This window comes from Pristiophorus japonicus, chromosome 19, assembly GCF_044704955.1.
Source record: "Pristiophorus japonicus isolate sPriJap1 chromosome 19, sPriJap1.hap1, whole genome shotgun sequence".
NCBI classification, from domain to species: domain Eukaryota; kingdom Metazoa; phylum Chordata; class Chondrichthyes; family Pristiophoridae; genus Pristiophorus; species Pristiophorus japonicus.
This window is the reverse complement of record NC_091995.1, coordinates 71,582,352-71,599,250: the sequence shown is the minus strand read 5'-3', so window position 1 is coordinate 71,599,250 and position 16,899 is coordinate 71,582,352. Positions and strand designations below refer to the sequence as shown.

The following is a 16,899-nucleotide window of genomic DNA, read 5'->3' as shown; positions in this document are numbered from 1 at the left end:
ATAGATATTTAGACCCTAGGGGAATCAGTGGATCGGGCGGGAAAGTGGAGTTGAGGTCAAAGATCAGCCGTGATCTTATTGAATGGCGGAGCAGGCTCGAGGGGCTGAATGGCCGACTCCTGCTCCTAATTCTTACATTTATATAACAGTGACTGCACTTCAGATGTAATGTGAAGTTTTTGGGACATCCCAAGGACGTGAAAGGCACTATATCAATGCAAGTCCTTTCTCACTAGTACACCTGGCCATGCCAGAAATCAATCTGGCCCATTCCGAATTCTACTCATAGTACCAGTACCAACCTCTTCAGAGCTGCATCTGGAGTATACACTCTTGGGGAACTCTGCTCCTTCTCCAGCTTTATAAGCCCGTTGATTGCTTTCTGAAGTTGTTCCTGCACACAGCTCTGGTAATTAAAACAAAGTATTTTATAGAAACAAAGAAAATAGGTGCAGGAGTAGGCCATTCGGCCCTTCGAACCTGCACCACCATTCAATATGATCATTGCTGATCATGCAACTTCAGTATCCCATTCCTGCTTTCTCTCCAACCCCTTGATTTCCTTTAGCCGTAAGGGCCACATCTAACTCCCTTTTGAATATATCTAATAAACTGGACTCAACAACTTTCTGTGGTAGAGAATTCCACAGGTTCACAATTCTCTCAGTGAAGAAGTTTCTCCTCATCTCGGTCCTAAATGGCTTACCCCTTATCCTTAGACTGTGACCCCTGGTTCTGGACTTCCCCAACATCGGGAACATTCTTCCTGCACCTAACCTGTCCAATCCCGTCAGAATTTTATATGTTTCTATGGGATCCCCTCTCATAAATTCTAAATTCCAGTGAATATAAGCCTAGTCGATCCAGTCTTTCTTCATATGTCAGTCCTGCCATCCCGGGAATCAGTCTGGTGAACCTTCGCTGCACTTCCTCTATAGCAAGAAAGTCCTTCCTCAACTTAGGAGACCAAAATTGCACACAATATTCAAGGTGTGGCCTCACCAAGGCCCTGTACAACTGCAGTAAGACTTCCCTGCTCCTATACTCAAATCCTCTCGCTATGAAGGCCAACATGCCATTTGCCTTTTTCACCGCCTGCTGTACCTGCATGCCAACTTTCAATGACTGATGTACCATGACACCCAGGTCTCATTGCACCTCCCCTTTTCCTAATCTGTCACCATTCAGATAATATTCTGCCTTCCTGTTTTTGCCACCAAAGTGGATAACCTCACACTTATCCACATTATACTGCATCTGCCATGCATTTGCCCACTCACCTAACCTGTCCAAGTCACCCTGCAGCCTCTTGGCATCCTCTTCACAGCTCACACCGCCATAATGGGGCAGTTTAGCACAAGCACTTCCAACCTGGCAAAAACCAGCTCTGTGCTCTCCTTCCTGTACAGAACACTCCCTCAGCTCCCTGTAGGACAGAGTGTGATCCAGGTCCTTGTGATTCAAGTAGTGAGAGGGCCCTATCTGGTTAAACTGATACTGCCTCAGGCGGATTTATGACTAAACGCTATTCCTGGGAACATCATCGGAAGACAGGCGCTCAGCTGCTGCGTGTTGTTTGATGACGCCCAGCTCTATCTCTCCGTCACTTCGCCATCCTTCAACTGCCTCTGTGTTGTCAGATTGCTTGTGTTGAAGAAACATAAGAACATAAGAAATAGGAGCCGGAGTAGGCCATCTAGCCCTCCGAGCCTGCTCCGCCACTTCATCATAGGCAGTCCCTCAAAATCGAGGAAGACTTGCTTCCACTCTAAAAGTGAGTTCTCAGGTGGCTGAACAGACCAATACGGGAATTACAGTCTCTGTCACAGGTGGGACAGACAGTCATTGAAGGAAAGGGTGGGTGGGACAGGTTTGCCGCATGCTCCTTCCGCTGCCTGCGCTTGTTTTCTGCATGCTCTCGGCGACGAGACTTGAGGTACTCAGCGCCCTCCCGGATGCTCTGCCTCCACTTAGAGCGGATGGCGGATCTGATCATGGGTTCAGCTCCATTTCCCTGCCCGCTCCCCATAACCATAAATCTGTCTATCTCTACCTTAAATATATTCAATGAACCAGCCTCCACAGCTCTCTGGGGCAGAGAATTCCACAGATTTGTGACCCTCTAAGAGAAGAAATTCCTCTTTATCTCAGTTCTAAATGGGCGACCCCATATACTGAAACTATGCCCCCTAGTTCAGATTCCCCCACAATGGGAAACATCCTCTCTGCATCTACCTTGTCGAGCCCCCTCAGTCTGTTTCAATAAGATCACCTCTCATTCTTCTAAACTCCAATAAGTAGAGGCCCAACCTGCTCAACCTTTCTTCATAAGTCAACCCCTTCATCTCAGGAATCAACCTAGTGAAGCTTCTCTGAACTGCCTCCAATGCAAGTATATCCTTCCTTAAATACGGAGGCTAAAATTGTACGCAGTACTCCAGGTGTGGTCTCACCAATATCCTGTACAGCTGTAGCAGGACTTCCCAGTTTGTATACTCTATCCCCCTTGCAATAAAGGCCAACATTCCATTTGCTTTCTTGATTACTTGCTGTACCTGCATACTAACTTTTTGTGTTTCATGCACAAGGCCCCCTAAGTCTCCCCCCATTTAAATAATATTTTTTTTTCCTGCCAAAGTGGATAACCTTACACTTTCCCACATTATACTCCATCTGCCAAATGTTTGCCCACTCACTTAGCCTGTCTATATCCCTTTGCAGATTCTTTGAGTCCTCCTCACAACTTGCTTTCCGACCCATCTTTGTGTCATCAGCAAACTTGGCTACATTATACTCGGTCCCTTCATCCAAGTCATTAATATAGATTGTAAATAGTTGAAGCCCCAGCACTGATCCCTGCGGCACCCCACTAGTTACTGATTGCCAACTGGAAAATGACCCATTTATCCCGACTCTCTGTTTTCTGTTAGTTAGCCAATCCTCCATCAATGCTAATATATTACCCTCAACCCCGTGAACTTTTATCTTGTGCAGTAACCTTTTATGTGGCACCTTATCGAATGCCTTTTGGAAATCCAAATACACTGCATCCACTTGTTCCCCCTTATCTACCCTCGTTATATCCTCAAAGAACTTCAGTAAATTTGTCAAACATGATTTCCCTTTCATAAAACCATGGGGTGGAAATTCTGTCTGTTGCCACCTCTGTTCGCGCCCTGGAGGGGCGGTAATGGCGGCAGAAATCATTTCTAGGAGGACAGTCAGCTTCCAGCTTCCCGCCAAGACATTAGTTGCCAGTTTTACAGTACCACCTGGGAGAGGCGAGCCTGTGTGCAACTCCCCGAGTTGCGACACTGTTTTGAAATTGGTTTTCTGGGGGCCCCATAGCGCACCCTTGTGGTACCGCTTGGGAAAGCGGGCGGTCCAAGCTGTACCAGCGGCAGTGAAAGAAAGATTTGGATTTATATAGCGCCTTTCACGAGCACCGGATGTCTCAAAGCACTTTACAGCCAATGAAGTACTTTTGGAGTGTAGTCACGTAATGTCTATGTGATTGTTTTTTATTTTATTCACTTTGTGATTTATGCTTCTGTGGCGTCAGTAAGATGTTGGGAATGTGTTTGGTGTTTTTTTGCTGATTTTCTTTTCTCCCCGGAAAGCCTCTCTTAGGGCGCTCCGAGGCCGGCTGTCTAGCTCGGGATTTTCAGTTGCTCAGCCGGTCTAGCGCGCTGGGAGAGGTGTAGAATGCCTCCCTTCGCGCTCCGTCCCACACTCAGGGCCCAGCTGATGAATTTTGTGGCTGCAGACGCAAACCATTTCCCGGCGCAAAATTTACCGCCATTAGTGCCTCAAAATGTACAGTACCAAATTTCCACCCCTCTGATTCTATCTAATCTGCTCCAACCCTTCATAATTTGAAACACCTCGATCAAATCACCCCGTAATCGCCTCTGTTCTGACGAAAACTGCCACTGACTCCATTCTCCACCTGGGCTACCATTTGAGATTGAACATAAGAATTAAGAAATAGGAGCAGGAGTAGGCCATACGGCCTCTTGAGCCTGCTCTGCCATTTAATATGACCATGTCTGATCCGATCATGGACTCAGGTCCACTTCCCCGCCCGCTCCCCATAACCCCTTATTCCTTTATCGTTTAAGAAACTGTCTATTTCTGGCTTAAATGTATTCAATGTCCCAGCTTCCACAACTCTCCGAGGCAGCGAATTCCACAGATCCACAACCCTCTGAGAGAAGAAATTTCTCTTCATCTCAGTTTTAAATGGGTGGCCCCTTATTCTAAGATCATGCCCTCTAGTTCTAGTCTGCCCTATCAGTGGAAACATCCTCTCTGCATCCACCTTGTCAAGCCCCCTCATAATCTTATACGTTTCGATAAGATCACCTCTCATTCTTCTGAATTCCAATGAGTAGAGGCCCAACCTACTCAACCTTTCCTCATAAGTCAATCCCCTCATCCCCGGAATCAACCTAGTGAATCTTCTCTGAACTGCCTCCACAGCAAGTATATCTTTTCGTAAGTACAGAAACCAAAACTGCACGCAGTATTCCAGGTGTGGCCTCACCAATATCCTGTAACAAGACTTCCCTGCTTTTATACTCCATCCCCTTTGCAATAAAGGGCAAGGTACCATTGGCCTTTCTGATCACTTGCTGTAGCTGCATACTATCTATCCATTTGTATTTCATGCACGAGTACCCCCAGGTCCCACTATACTGCAGCACTTTGCAATCTTTCTCCATTTAAATAATAACTTGCTCTTTGATTTTTTTTCTGCCAAAGTGCATGACAACTCACTTTCCATCTGCCAAATTTTTGCCCACTCACTTAGCCTGTCTACGTCCTTTTGCAGATTTTTTGTGTCCTCCTCACACATTGCTTTTCCTCCCATCTTAGTATCGTCAGAAAACTTGGCTACGTAACACTCAGTCCCTTCTTCCAAGTTGTTAATATAAATTGTAATTAGTTGGCGCCCCAGCACTGATCCCTGCGGCACCCCACTGGTTACTGATTGCTAACCAGAGAATGAACCATTTATCAACAAGGAGGAGGAGATCGAGGCCCAGATAAAAGTGCGGCGGCAGAAACAGAGCATTCACAACCTTGAGATCCTGGTCAACCCCGAGCTGAGCTGTAAACCCCATATTCCATCCATCTCAAAGTCAATTTACCTCCACCATTCCGTCCTCCACCACTGCCTCAACTTCTCCAGTACCAAGACTTTTATACAAACCTTTTGTCACCTCCAGGCACGACGACCGTTAATACTCTGCTTGTTCAAAACTCAGCTATCTGTGTCCTGTCCTTTGCTAACTCTTGCTTGTCAGTGTTAGTTGTGGCTCAGTGGACAGCACTCTTGCCTCTGAGTCAGAAGGTTGTGGGTTCGAGTCCCACTCCAGGGATTTCTGAGCACAAAAAAAAATCTAGGCTGACACTTCAGCTGAGGGAGCACTGCAAAACTGTATGCAGTACTCCAGGTGTGGCCTCACCAATACCCTGTACAGTTGTAGCAGGACTTATCTGCTTTTATACTCTATCCCCCTTGCAATAAAGGCCAATATTACTTGCTGTACCTGCATACTAACTTTTTGTGTTTCATGCACAAGGACCCCCAGGTCCCTCTGTACTGCAGCACTTTGCAATTTTTCTCCATTTAAATTATAATTTGCTTTTCTATTATTTCTGCCAAAGTGGATGACCTCACATTTTCCCACATTATACTCCATCTGCCAAATTTTTGCCCACTCACTTAGCATGTCTATATCCCTTTGCAGATTTTTTGTGTCCTCCTCACAATTTGCTTTCCCACCCATCTTTTTGTATCATCAGCAAACTTGGATACATTACACTCGGTCCCTTCATCCAAGTCATTAATACAGCAGTGGTTCAACCCAGTGCTCTGCTACTGAGAACGCTGACAGCATTGTAACTACCCTCATCCTGCTGGCAGATCAGCTGTGTCTGTTGGCTAGGGGAATCAAGCAAGACTGGCATTTATATAGCGCCATTCGTGACCTCAGGGTGTTTTAAAGCACTTTACAGCCAATGAAGTGTAGTCACTGTTGTAATGTAGGAAACGCGGCAGCCAATTTACGCACAGCAAGCTCCCACAAACAGCAATGTGATAATGACCAGATTATCGGTTTTTGTGATGTTGATTGAGGGATATATATTGGCCAGGACACCAGGGAGAACTCCCCTGCTCTTCTTCGAAAAAGTGCCATGGAATCTTTTGTATCCACTTGAGAGAGCAGGCAGGTCCTTGGTTTAATGTCTCATCTAAAAGATGGCACCTCCAACAGTGCAGCACTCGCTCAGCACTGCACTGGAGTGTCAGCTTAGATTTTTATGCTCAAGTCTCTGGAGTGGGACTTGAACCCACGACCGTCTGACTCAGCTACCCACTAAGCCACAGCTGACTCGACAACATGGAGCTCCATAGACCAGGTAACACTGACAAAACAGACTGGATTTAGCCAAAGCAGTAGAGCTGGAGACAGCTCTGCTGTGTGTAACACTCTCAGCTATCTGTTATTTTGTGTGTAACATAATCCCAGCTCTCTTTTATCCTGTGCGTATATATGTAGCTAAAAAAACCAGAATAAAACTTACGTTGACAATTGGATAAAACCCGTATCCATCCAGAACAATCAGCTTATCCACCATCTCAGGGAAAACTGCGCAGAACTGTAAACAGGAGCAGACAGGTTAGCAAATCAGAAAGAAAAGGGACTCAGTTAATACTATCATCAATGCACTATGTACATGGACACTGTTGCATGTCTAGAATATGTATTTGTGTACATCACTATCTACCTAGCTATATATTAAAACTCTTGTTTTCCTGTCCACATTACCCTTGTTTTCTGTGTCACAATCTTTGACGAATGGTTTTCTGTCAACATTTATTCAATAGAAAAATCCTATGTCAACATTTTCCTGTCACGCTGTAATGAGAAGCCTCCCACCACTAGGTGGTGCTGCTGCCCCTCCCTCTCCCACTTGCTCTGGAACCCACCAAACTCATCAAAACAATACAACAAATTTCTTTCCCAAACAAGTTTAAGAGTTTTTTTGTAAGGCTGGACTTCCTTTCCCACTTTATTTATAAACTAAAATGGCCCCCACTACATAAGAACCTAAGAAATAGGAGCAGGAGTCGGCCATTTGGCCTCTTGAGCCTGCACTTCCATTCAATACGATCATGCCTGATCTGATCATGGACTCAGCTCCACTTCCCTGCCCGCTCCCATAACCCTTTACTCCCTTATCGCTCAAAAATCTGTCTATCTCCGCCTTAAATATATTCAATGACCCAGCCTCCACGGCTCTCTGGGGCAGAGAATTCTATAGATTTACAACCCTCCGAGAGAAGAAATTCCTCCTCAACTCAGTTTTAAATGGGCGGCCCCTTATTCTGAGACTATGTCCCTAGTTTTAGTTTCCCCTATGAGTGGAAATATCCTCTCTGCATCCACCTTGTCGAGCCCCCTCATTATCTTATATGTTTTGATAAGATCACCTCTCATTCTTTTGAACTCCAATGTGTATACTCCCAACCTACTCAACCTATCTTCATAAGTCAACTCCCTCATCTCCGGAATCATTCTAGTGAACCTTCTCTGAACTGCCTTCAATGTAAGTATATCCTTCCTTAAATACGGAGACCAAAACTGTACGCAGTACTCCAGGTGTGGCCTTACTACGTCTGCTGTCGGGGTCCCACTTCGAAAATGTCAACTCAATTACTTTGCTCTCAGTGCCTGGGTCCTGCTGGCCCTGATGCCACACAACTGCGTTGCCTTGAGAGGCTTGTTTTGTATATTATTATCTTGTTCTTCCAGATCTGGTCCCCAGCCAGATGGGCAGCCAGTCAACATGCATCCTCCACATGAGTCACACACTTTACCACCTAGAGCTAGGGCTGAGGGCGGGGGAAACCAAAACCCACCAGCAACTGGCCCTGCCCAGCAAGACACGACAACGTCACTGCTCCCCAGGCCATCCACAGCCCCAGACACCAAACAAAGCTCACTTACTCCGACAACGTACGATGGCTACGGCCCCTCACTTACTCCGACAATGTACGATGGCTACGGCCCCATAGATACTATGCAAGTAAAGTATGTCACAAGAACAAAATAATTAGGAGCAGGAACAGGCCAGACGGCCCCTCGAGCCTGCTCCGCCATACAGTAAGATTATGGCTAATCTTCACTTTCCCACCAGATCCTCATATCCCTTGATTCCCCGAGAGTTCAAAAATCTGTCTATCTCAGCCTTGAATATATTCAATGACCCAGCCTCCACAGCTCTCTGGGGCAGAGAATTCCAAAGATTCACAACCCTCTGAGAGAAGAAATTCCTCCTCATCTCTGTCTTAAATAGACTCTCCAGCCAGGGGAAACAACCTCTCAGCATCTACCCTGTCAATGTCAGTGCAAGCAACCACAACACAATTGCAAGATTAAACCATGGGTTTGGAATCTTCAGCTTATTGTAAAAGGGATACAGACTCAGCACTCACCAGTCCTCCAACATTGCCCCCTGGAAAAAAACATGGAAAATGTTAATACCGGATATAGAATTACATCGAGCCTACAGTGCGGAAACAGGCCACTCAGTCCAACAGGTCTGTGCTGGTGTTTATGCTCCACAAGAACCTCCTTCCACCCCTACTTCATCTAACTCTATCAGTACATCCCTCTATTCCTTTCTTCCGCATGTGTTTATCCAGCTTCCCCTTAAATGCATCTGAGCTATTCGCCTGAACCACTCCTTATGGTATCGAGTTCCACATTCTCACCACACTCTGGATCAAGACATTTCTCCTGAATTCCCTATTGGATTTATTAGTGACTGTCTTGTATCTATGGCCTCTAGTTTTGGTCTCCACCACAAGTGGAAACATCTTCTCTACGTCTACCCTATCGAACCCTTTCATAATCTTAATCATCTATCAGGTCACCTCTCAGCCTTCACTTTTCTAAAGAAGCCTTTCCTGATATATACACAAATAGATATTTCTTCCACAATCTTCTCTGACGATCGGAGCTCTTGGTGAGGTACAGTTCCACAAGGCAGTGGTAGCCCTCTGGTATCCCACCACTCTCCGTTGGTACATTCCATCATGGAGAACATCACTGGCAAGCCAGATGCTGTCGTACCCACTGGCCACACGTAGTGGAGGTCACTGGGCCGTGATCAAAAGCAGAACCGAGGCTGATTTTTGCCCTCCCTGGTCAGATCCAATTGTACTGCCACGACTGACGCCCTGACATCGGCTGGGATTTGCCAACTCAACCTAGAAAGGGGGTTGAAATCTGTGATTTTCTGACTCACACCATTACCAGGCATTTACACAGAGCCGTCATGGGAGCCTCCCTTCCACCGTTTACTGTTTTATGGTTGAGGCCTTAAACCGATGCCCTTTCTGCCTGGATGTAAAAGATCCCATTGTGCATCTGAAGAGGAGCAGGGCGATCTCCCGACATCCTGACCAACATTCACCCTCGACCAACACCACCACTTATCCCATTCACTTGCCTATATAAAGGCAAGATTCTTTTCTTGCTGCAGTAGCAGTGAGGTAGAGCGGGAGGGAACACAGCGAGGTACAGATGTCCCCAATACTTGGATGTCAATAGACTCTTGCGGTAACAGTAACTCGCCCACGTGGGAGCGTGCCCCTCGGCCCCCCCCCCCCACCCCACCCACCACACTTGGTTTCAGGATCAGACGCGTTCGAATTGCCGGAGAATTCCCATTGCAAATTAACGCCACTCCCGTCTGAGCAGGAGACATCAGCAAATTGTAATTAATATTACTCTGCACACCATGTACCATGAAAGCCTGTGTTTAGAGAAAGACTTGCGCCTTTCACAACTTCAGGATGTCGCAAAGCGCTTTACAGCCAATTAATGATTTTTAAAGTGTAGTCACTGTTGCAATGTAGGAAACGCCACTTTTGCTGACGTCACTCTTCGCTGCCGTCGCCCTCCTGCACCAGCTCGCGCTGCTCTCTGGAGTAGCACGCCTCCACACTGCTCCCCCGCCGCCACACCTCCGCTCCTTTTATGGCCCCGACCTGCCGCTGGTGTTCTCATGCAGGTCGGGGCCTCCACCCTGATATGGGCAAATACAGCAGGAGCGGCGAGATCGGGGCGAAGGAGCGGCGAGAGACTGTAGAGGGATGTGATCGAGGCCCAGGGGAGGCGTGAGTTCAGGGGCCCAGGGGCAGCACGGGCCAGCACACACTGCGATATATGTACGCATTAGGTCCGTGCAGCAGAGCTGGTCTCCAGTCGTCCTGGTTAACCCTTGCCACTGGACCAAGACCTAGCTCTGTCAAGCCCGGTGCAATGGTCACCACACGTTAAAAAAATCCACACACAGGCATCTTCCACCTTTGAGGATGTAGTTCGGGTCCTTTATTGAAATAACTGTGAACTCATCCTTTTTTGGCGTGGAAGCAAGTCATCCTCGTTTCGAGGGACCGCCTATGATGATGGCAGGAAACGCGGCAGCCAATAAACTGATTCCGACAAACAGCAATGTGATAATGACCAGATAATCTGTTTTAGTGATGTTGATTGAAGGATAAATATTGGCCCAGGACACCGGGGAGAACTCCCCTGTTCTTCTTCGAAATAGTGCCATGGGATCTTTTACGTCCACCAAAGAAGGAAGACAGGGCCTCGGTTTAACGTCTCATCCAAAAGGCGGCACCTCCGACAGTGCAGCACTCCCTCAGCACTGCCCTGGGTGACAGCCTGGAGAACGTGCTCAAGTCTCTGGAGTGGGACTTGAGCCCACAATCTTCTGACTCACTAAGCTTCGACTGACACGTATACATTACATGCCTGCACACCCTGGCACATTTATCTCTTGGTCAGCTGTGGCTCAGTGGGCAGCACTCTTGCCTCTGAGTCAGAAGGTTGTGGGTTCAAGTCCCACTCCAGAAACTTGAGCCCAAAAGTCTAGACTGGCACTCCAGTGCAATGCTGAGGGAGTGCTGCACTGTCGGAGGTGCCGTCTTTCGCATGAGATGTTAAACCGAGGCCCCGTCTGCTCTCTCTAGGAAGATGTAAATGATCCCATGATGCTATTTCGAGGAAGAGCAGGGGAGTTCTTCCCGCTGTCCTGAGGCCAATATTTATCCCTCAATCAACATAACAAAAACAGATTATCTGGTCATTATCACGTTGCTGTTTGTGGGAGCTTGCTGTGCGCAAATTGGCTGCCGCGTTTCCTACATCACAACAGCGACTGCACTTCAAAAAGTACTTCATTTGGCTGTAAAGTGCTTTGAGACGTCCGCTGGTCGTGCAAGGCGCTATATAAATGCAAGTCTTTCTTTCATTTGATCTCTAACCCCGCTTCATCTGGAGACTACACTTGGTCCAGACTCGTGTATGTAATGGTATCATTTTTAGTAAATGGAAAGGTTGCTCTCTTACCCATGCTGTGGCTCAAGATGGTGAACTTATTCCAGCTTAAGGCTGTAATGATAAAATAAAATAAAATCAGGAAGTACACTGACACCTTTTGAAGTTTTAATTTCTCGTAAATTTCCAACCCTCCTCTGCTGCAGGCGTTGCCTCATCATCGGGGCACAGTTTCACGGATATTAGCTTGGCAATTTATCCAAGTACCCATGAGGGAGCTTTGGCATTGAGTGCTGCAGACTGTTAAGACTATGGAGGGCATCACAGAACCTCCATCCACATGCATCCAGCAGTGGTCAGTAAAACTGCGGTGGGAGGGGGAATCTCCAGCTGATGTTTCACGCCAAAACCAAGGAGCACTAAATCCTTTAATCCGCATAAGTAGAGACTAGCAGGTGAAACCCTCACCCGTGCCATTGTTACCTCCAGACTTGACTATTCCAACGCACTCCTGGCTGGCCTCCCACATTCTACCCTACGTAAACTAGAGATCATCCAAAATGCGGCTGCCCGTGTCCTAACTTGCACCGAGTCCCACTCACCCATCACCCCTGTGCTCGCTGACCTACATTGGCTTCTGGTTAAGCAATGTCTCGATTTCAAAATTCTCATCCTTGTTTTCAAATCCCTCCATGGCCTCCCCCCTCCCTATCTCTGTAATCTCCTCCAGCACCCCCTCCCCCACCCCCGAGATGTCTGCGCTCCTCTTACTCTGCCCTCTTGAGCATCCCTGATTAATAATAATCGTTCAGCCATTGGTGGCCATCCCTTCTGTTGCCTGGGCCCCAAACTCAGGAACTCTCTGCCTAAACCTCTCTGCCTCTCTTTTCTCCTTCAAGGCGCTCCTTAAAACATACCTCTTTGATCAAGCTTTTGGTCACCTGCGCTAATTTCTACTTATGCGGCCCAGTGTCACATTTTTTATCTCATAATACTTGTGAAAGACCTTAGGACGTTTCACTACGTTAAAGGTGCTATATAAATATAAGTTTTGTTGTTGTTGTTTTAAATGGTGCCTTCTCAATAAGTTCTGGTTGAAAAAAACTGATGCTATCATTTAAGAAAGAAAAAGAACTTTCATTTATACTTCCCAACCTCGGGGCTTCCCAAAACACTTCACAGCCAATGAGGTACCTTTGAAGCGTCGTCACTGTTGTAATGTGGGAAACACGGCAGTCAATTTGCGCACAGCAAGCTCCCACAAACAGCAATGTGATAATGATCCAGATGATCTCTTTTTGGTGTTGGTTGATGGATTAATATTGGCCAGGACACCGGGGAGAACTCCCCTGCTTTTCTTTGAATAGTGCCATGGGATTTTTTACACTTGGGGGGAAGGCGGGGCCTCAGTTCAACGTCTCAAGGGAAAGACGGGATCTCCGACAGTGCAGCACTCCCTCAGCACTGGAGTATCAGCCTGGATTAGGGCTCAAGTCTTCCCTCTTGGCTAGATGCTAAAGATCCCATGGCACTATTCGAAGAAGAGTAGGGGAGTTATTCCCGTGTCCTGGCCAATATTTATCCCTCAATCAACATCACTAAAAACAGATTATCTGGTCATTATCACGTTGCTGTTTGTGGGAGCTTGCTATGCGCAAATTGGCTGCCGCGTTTCCTACATTACAACAGTGACTACACTTCAGAAAGTACTTCATTGGCTGTAAAGCGCTTTGGGACATCCTGAAATGCAAGTTCTCTTAGTCCAGGTCGCTGGATAACTGGACCAGTGACATAACCATGACACTACTGTAACTAGGACACTGAGACACAGAGACATTGGGATTCAGAGACACAGAGACACAGAGACTCAGAGCCACAGAGACACTAGTCATCCTATGGTACCTCATCAAAGTGGGCATGCTCCATGTGTGAGCCTTGACCAAGGCAGTCACCATAGCCGACACAATCCTGTCTCTAAGTTAGTCTGCAGGTACAGGAAGTAATCAGGAAGGCAAATGGAATGTTGGCCTTTATTGCAAGGGGGATAGAGTATAAAAGCAGAGAAGTCCTGCTACAACTGTACAGGGTATTGGTGAGGCCACACCTGGAGTACTGTGTGCAGTTTTGATCTCCGTATTTAAGGAAGGATATACTTGCATTGGAGGCTGTTCAGAGAAGATCCACTCAGTTGATTCCAGAGATGAGGGGGTTGACTTATGAAGATAGGTTGAGTAGGTTGGGCTTATACGCATCAGAAGAATGACAGGTGATCTTATTAAAACATATAAGATAATGAGGGGGCTCGACAAGGTGGATGCAGAGAGGATATTTCCACTCATAGGGGAAACTAAAACTAGGGGACATAGTTTTAGAATAAGGGGCCGCCCATTTAAAACTGAGATGAGGAGACATTTCTTCTCAGAGGGTTGTAAATCTATGGGATTCTCTGCCCCAGAGAGCTGTGGAGGCTGGGTCATTGAATATATTTAAGGCGGAGATAGACAGATTTTTGAGTGAAAAGGGAGTGAAGGGTTATGGGGAACGGGCGGGGAAGTGGAGCTGAGTCCATGATCAGATCAGCCATGATCTTATTGAATGGTGGAGCAGGCTCAAGGGGCCAAATGGCCGACTCCTGCTCCTATTTCTTATGTTCTTATGTTCTAACCAATGTTCACAGTTGTACATCTTCTGGTCATCAGCATTTGGCCGATTTCCCCATCCCCAGAGCACGGAAGCAGACTGCAGCATCGCCACTGTCGCCCGGACTGACATCAGCACAGAGCATGGACTGACCCTGGGCTCGGCACGCCTCTGCTACAAGCCATCTGCAAGCAGCAGGAACCAGCAGGGGCTGAGTGAAGGAGCAACGTCCTCAAGACCGGATTCACTGTCCCCCACCAACTCTGTTAAAACCCCCGCTTGCGTAACTGAAACCTACCGTCCGCTATTCTGCGCACGTCGGAGACGTATTCAGAGAAGTAATACGGTACGCCAGGGGGCCGGTATGAGGAAACACCATGGCCGGGAAAGTCCATCGCCACGTAATAAAAATCTGAAAGAGGAAACAGCAGTCACTACCCGTTTACTTTGCAGAAGAATCATTTTCCGTCGTCGAATGAAGTTCACTTCCTTCGGCTGAATTTTGAGGCATCGTAACTTAACCCTTTAAGCTCCAGCATCATTCTGGTGAATCTGTACTGCACCCCCTCCGAGGCCAATATATGCCTCCTGGGGTGCGGTGCCCAAAACTGAATGCAGTGCTCTAAATGTGGTCTCACCAAAGCTCTGTATAAGGACATAAGAAATAGGAGCAGCGGGCGGTCATTTGGCCCCTCGAGCCTGCTCCGCCATTTAATACGATCATGGCTGATCTAAGAAGGATAGAACAGGGTACTTTGTAAATGGTGAAAAGCTAGAAACAACGAAGGTCCAAGAGACTTGGGGGGTCCGTGTACATAGATCATTAAAATGTCATGGACAGGTACAAAAAGGTTCATGGCCTTTCTATCTGGAGGACCAGAATACAAAGGGGCAGAAGTTATACTGTAGCTATACATCATCGTCATCATAGGCAGTCCCTCGAAGCGAGGATGACTTGCTTCCACGCCAAAAAGGGATGAGTTCACGAGTGTTTCAATGAAGGACCTAATATTCCAGATCCAGAACTACATCCTCAAGGGTGGAAGATGCCTGTGCGTGGAATTTTTTAACGTGAGGTGGCCGTTGCACACCAGCCACCACACGGGCTTGACAGAGCGAGGTCTTGGTCCAGTGGCAAGGATTGCCCGAGACTAACTGGAGACCTGCTCTGCTGCACCGACCAAGCGTGCACACATATCGCAGGGTGGGCTGGTCCATGCTGCCCCTGGGCCCTCGCCTCTTCTGGGCCCCAGATTCACGCCTCTCCTGGGCCCCGGTCACTTCCCTCTATGGACTCTTGTCGCTCCTTTGCCCCTCCTGCTGTGCCGTCCGCAGTGCAATCAGCAGGCCGGGGCCATTGGAGGGAGCAACGTGCAACGGCATACCACTGCAGGGAGCAGTGCGTGCTGCTGCAGGAGGATGGCTATACAAAACCCTGGTTAGACCACACCTGGAGTACTGTGAGCAGTTCTAGGCACCTCACCTTAGGAAGGATATATTGAATTGAGTGCAGTGTAGGTTTACCAGAATTATATCCGGGCTTCAAGGGTTAAATTACAAGGAGAAATTACACAAACTAGGGATGTATTCCCTAGAATATAGCAGGTTAAGGGGTTACGTTTTAAAGATATTAAGGGGGAACAGATAGAGAGAAACTATTTCAACAGATTAGGGAGTCTAGGACTAGGGGGGCATAGCCTAAAAATTAAAGTCAGACCTTTCAGAACTGAAGTTAGGAAACATGTCTACACACAAAGGGTGGTAGAAGTTTGGAACTCTCTTCCGCAAATTGTTAATTTTAAATCTGAGGTTGATAATTTTTGTTGACCAAAAGGTATTAAGGGATATGGGGCAAAGGCAGGGGTGTATGGAGTTAGGTCGCAGATCAGCTACGATCTCACTGAATGGTGGAGCAGGCTCGAGGGGCTGTTCCTACTCGGAACTCCTTCATGGCAAACAAGCCAAAGGTGGGCAGTGGAAACGTTACAAGGACACCCTCAAAGCCTCTCTGATAAAACTGCAACGTCCCCACTGACACCTGGGAGTCCCTGGCCAAAGACCACCCAAAGTGGAGGAAGTGCATCCAGGAGGGCGCTGAGTACCTCGGGTCTCGTTGCCGAGAGCGAGCAGAAATCAAGCGCAGGCAGCGGAAGGAGCGTGCGGCAAACCAGTCCCACCCACCCTTTCCCTCAACGACTATCTGTCTCACCTGTGACAGGGACTGTGGCTCTCGTATTGGACTGTTCAGCCACCGAAGGACTCATGTTTAGAGTGGAAGCAAGTCTTCCTCGATTCCGAGAGACTGCCTATGACGATGATGATGATGATGTTCCTAAACCCCTATGAAATACAGAAAGGGCGGCTGCAAGAGCTGCCTGGAGTGAAAGGAAAGAAACATAGAAACATAGAAAATAGGTGCAGGAGTAGGCCATTCGGCCCTTCTAGCCTGCACCGCCATTCAATGAGTTCATGGCTGAACATGCAACTTCAGTACCCCATTCCTGCTTTCTCGCCATACCCCTTGATCCCCCTAGTAGTAAGGACTACATCTAACTCCTTTTTGAATATATTTAGTGAATTGGCCTCAACAACTTTCTGTGGTAGAGAATTCCACAGGTTCACCATTCTCTGGGTGAAGAAGTTTCTCCTCATCTCGGTCCTAAATGGCTTACCCCTTATCCTTAGACTGTGACCCCTGGTTCTGGACTTCCCCAACATTGGGAACATTCTTCCTGCATCTAACCTGTCTAAACCCATCAGAATTTTAAACGTTTCTATGAGGTCCCCTCTCATTCTTCTGAACTCCAGTGAATACAAGCCCAGTTGATCCAGTCTTTCTTGGTAGGTCAGTCCCACCATCCCGGGAATCAGTCTGGTGAATCTTCGCTGC

General features: G+C 47.4%; 1 protein-coding gene across 3 annotated transcripts in view; it reads right to left on the bottom strand.

The window, feature by feature from the left end:
* The window catches only part of serhl (serine hydrolase like), a 72,497-nt gene that overhangs the window by 38,388 nt on the left and 17,210 nt on the right, over nucleotides 1-16,899 (bottom strand). For 2 of the 3 annotated variants that reach the window (XM_070861569.1, XM_070861571.1), the window contains 5 exons: nucleotides 14,308-14,421; nucleotides 11,442-11,483; nucleotides 8,510-8,529; nucleotides 6,595-6,669; nucleotides 303-406 (listed from right to left, as the gene is read on the bottom strand). In XM_070861569.1, coding sequence (XP_070717670.1) covers nucleotides 303-406; nucleotides 6,595-6,669; nucleotides 8,510-8,529; nucleotides 11,442-11,483; nucleotides 14,308-14,421 — 355 coding nt within the window. The remainder of the gene's footprint in view (nucleotides 1-302; nucleotides 407-6,594; nucleotides 6,670-8,509; nucleotides 8,530-11,441; nucleotides 11,484-14,307; nucleotides 14,422-16,899) is intronic. The other variant, XM_070861570.1, reaches the window with a different exon arrangement.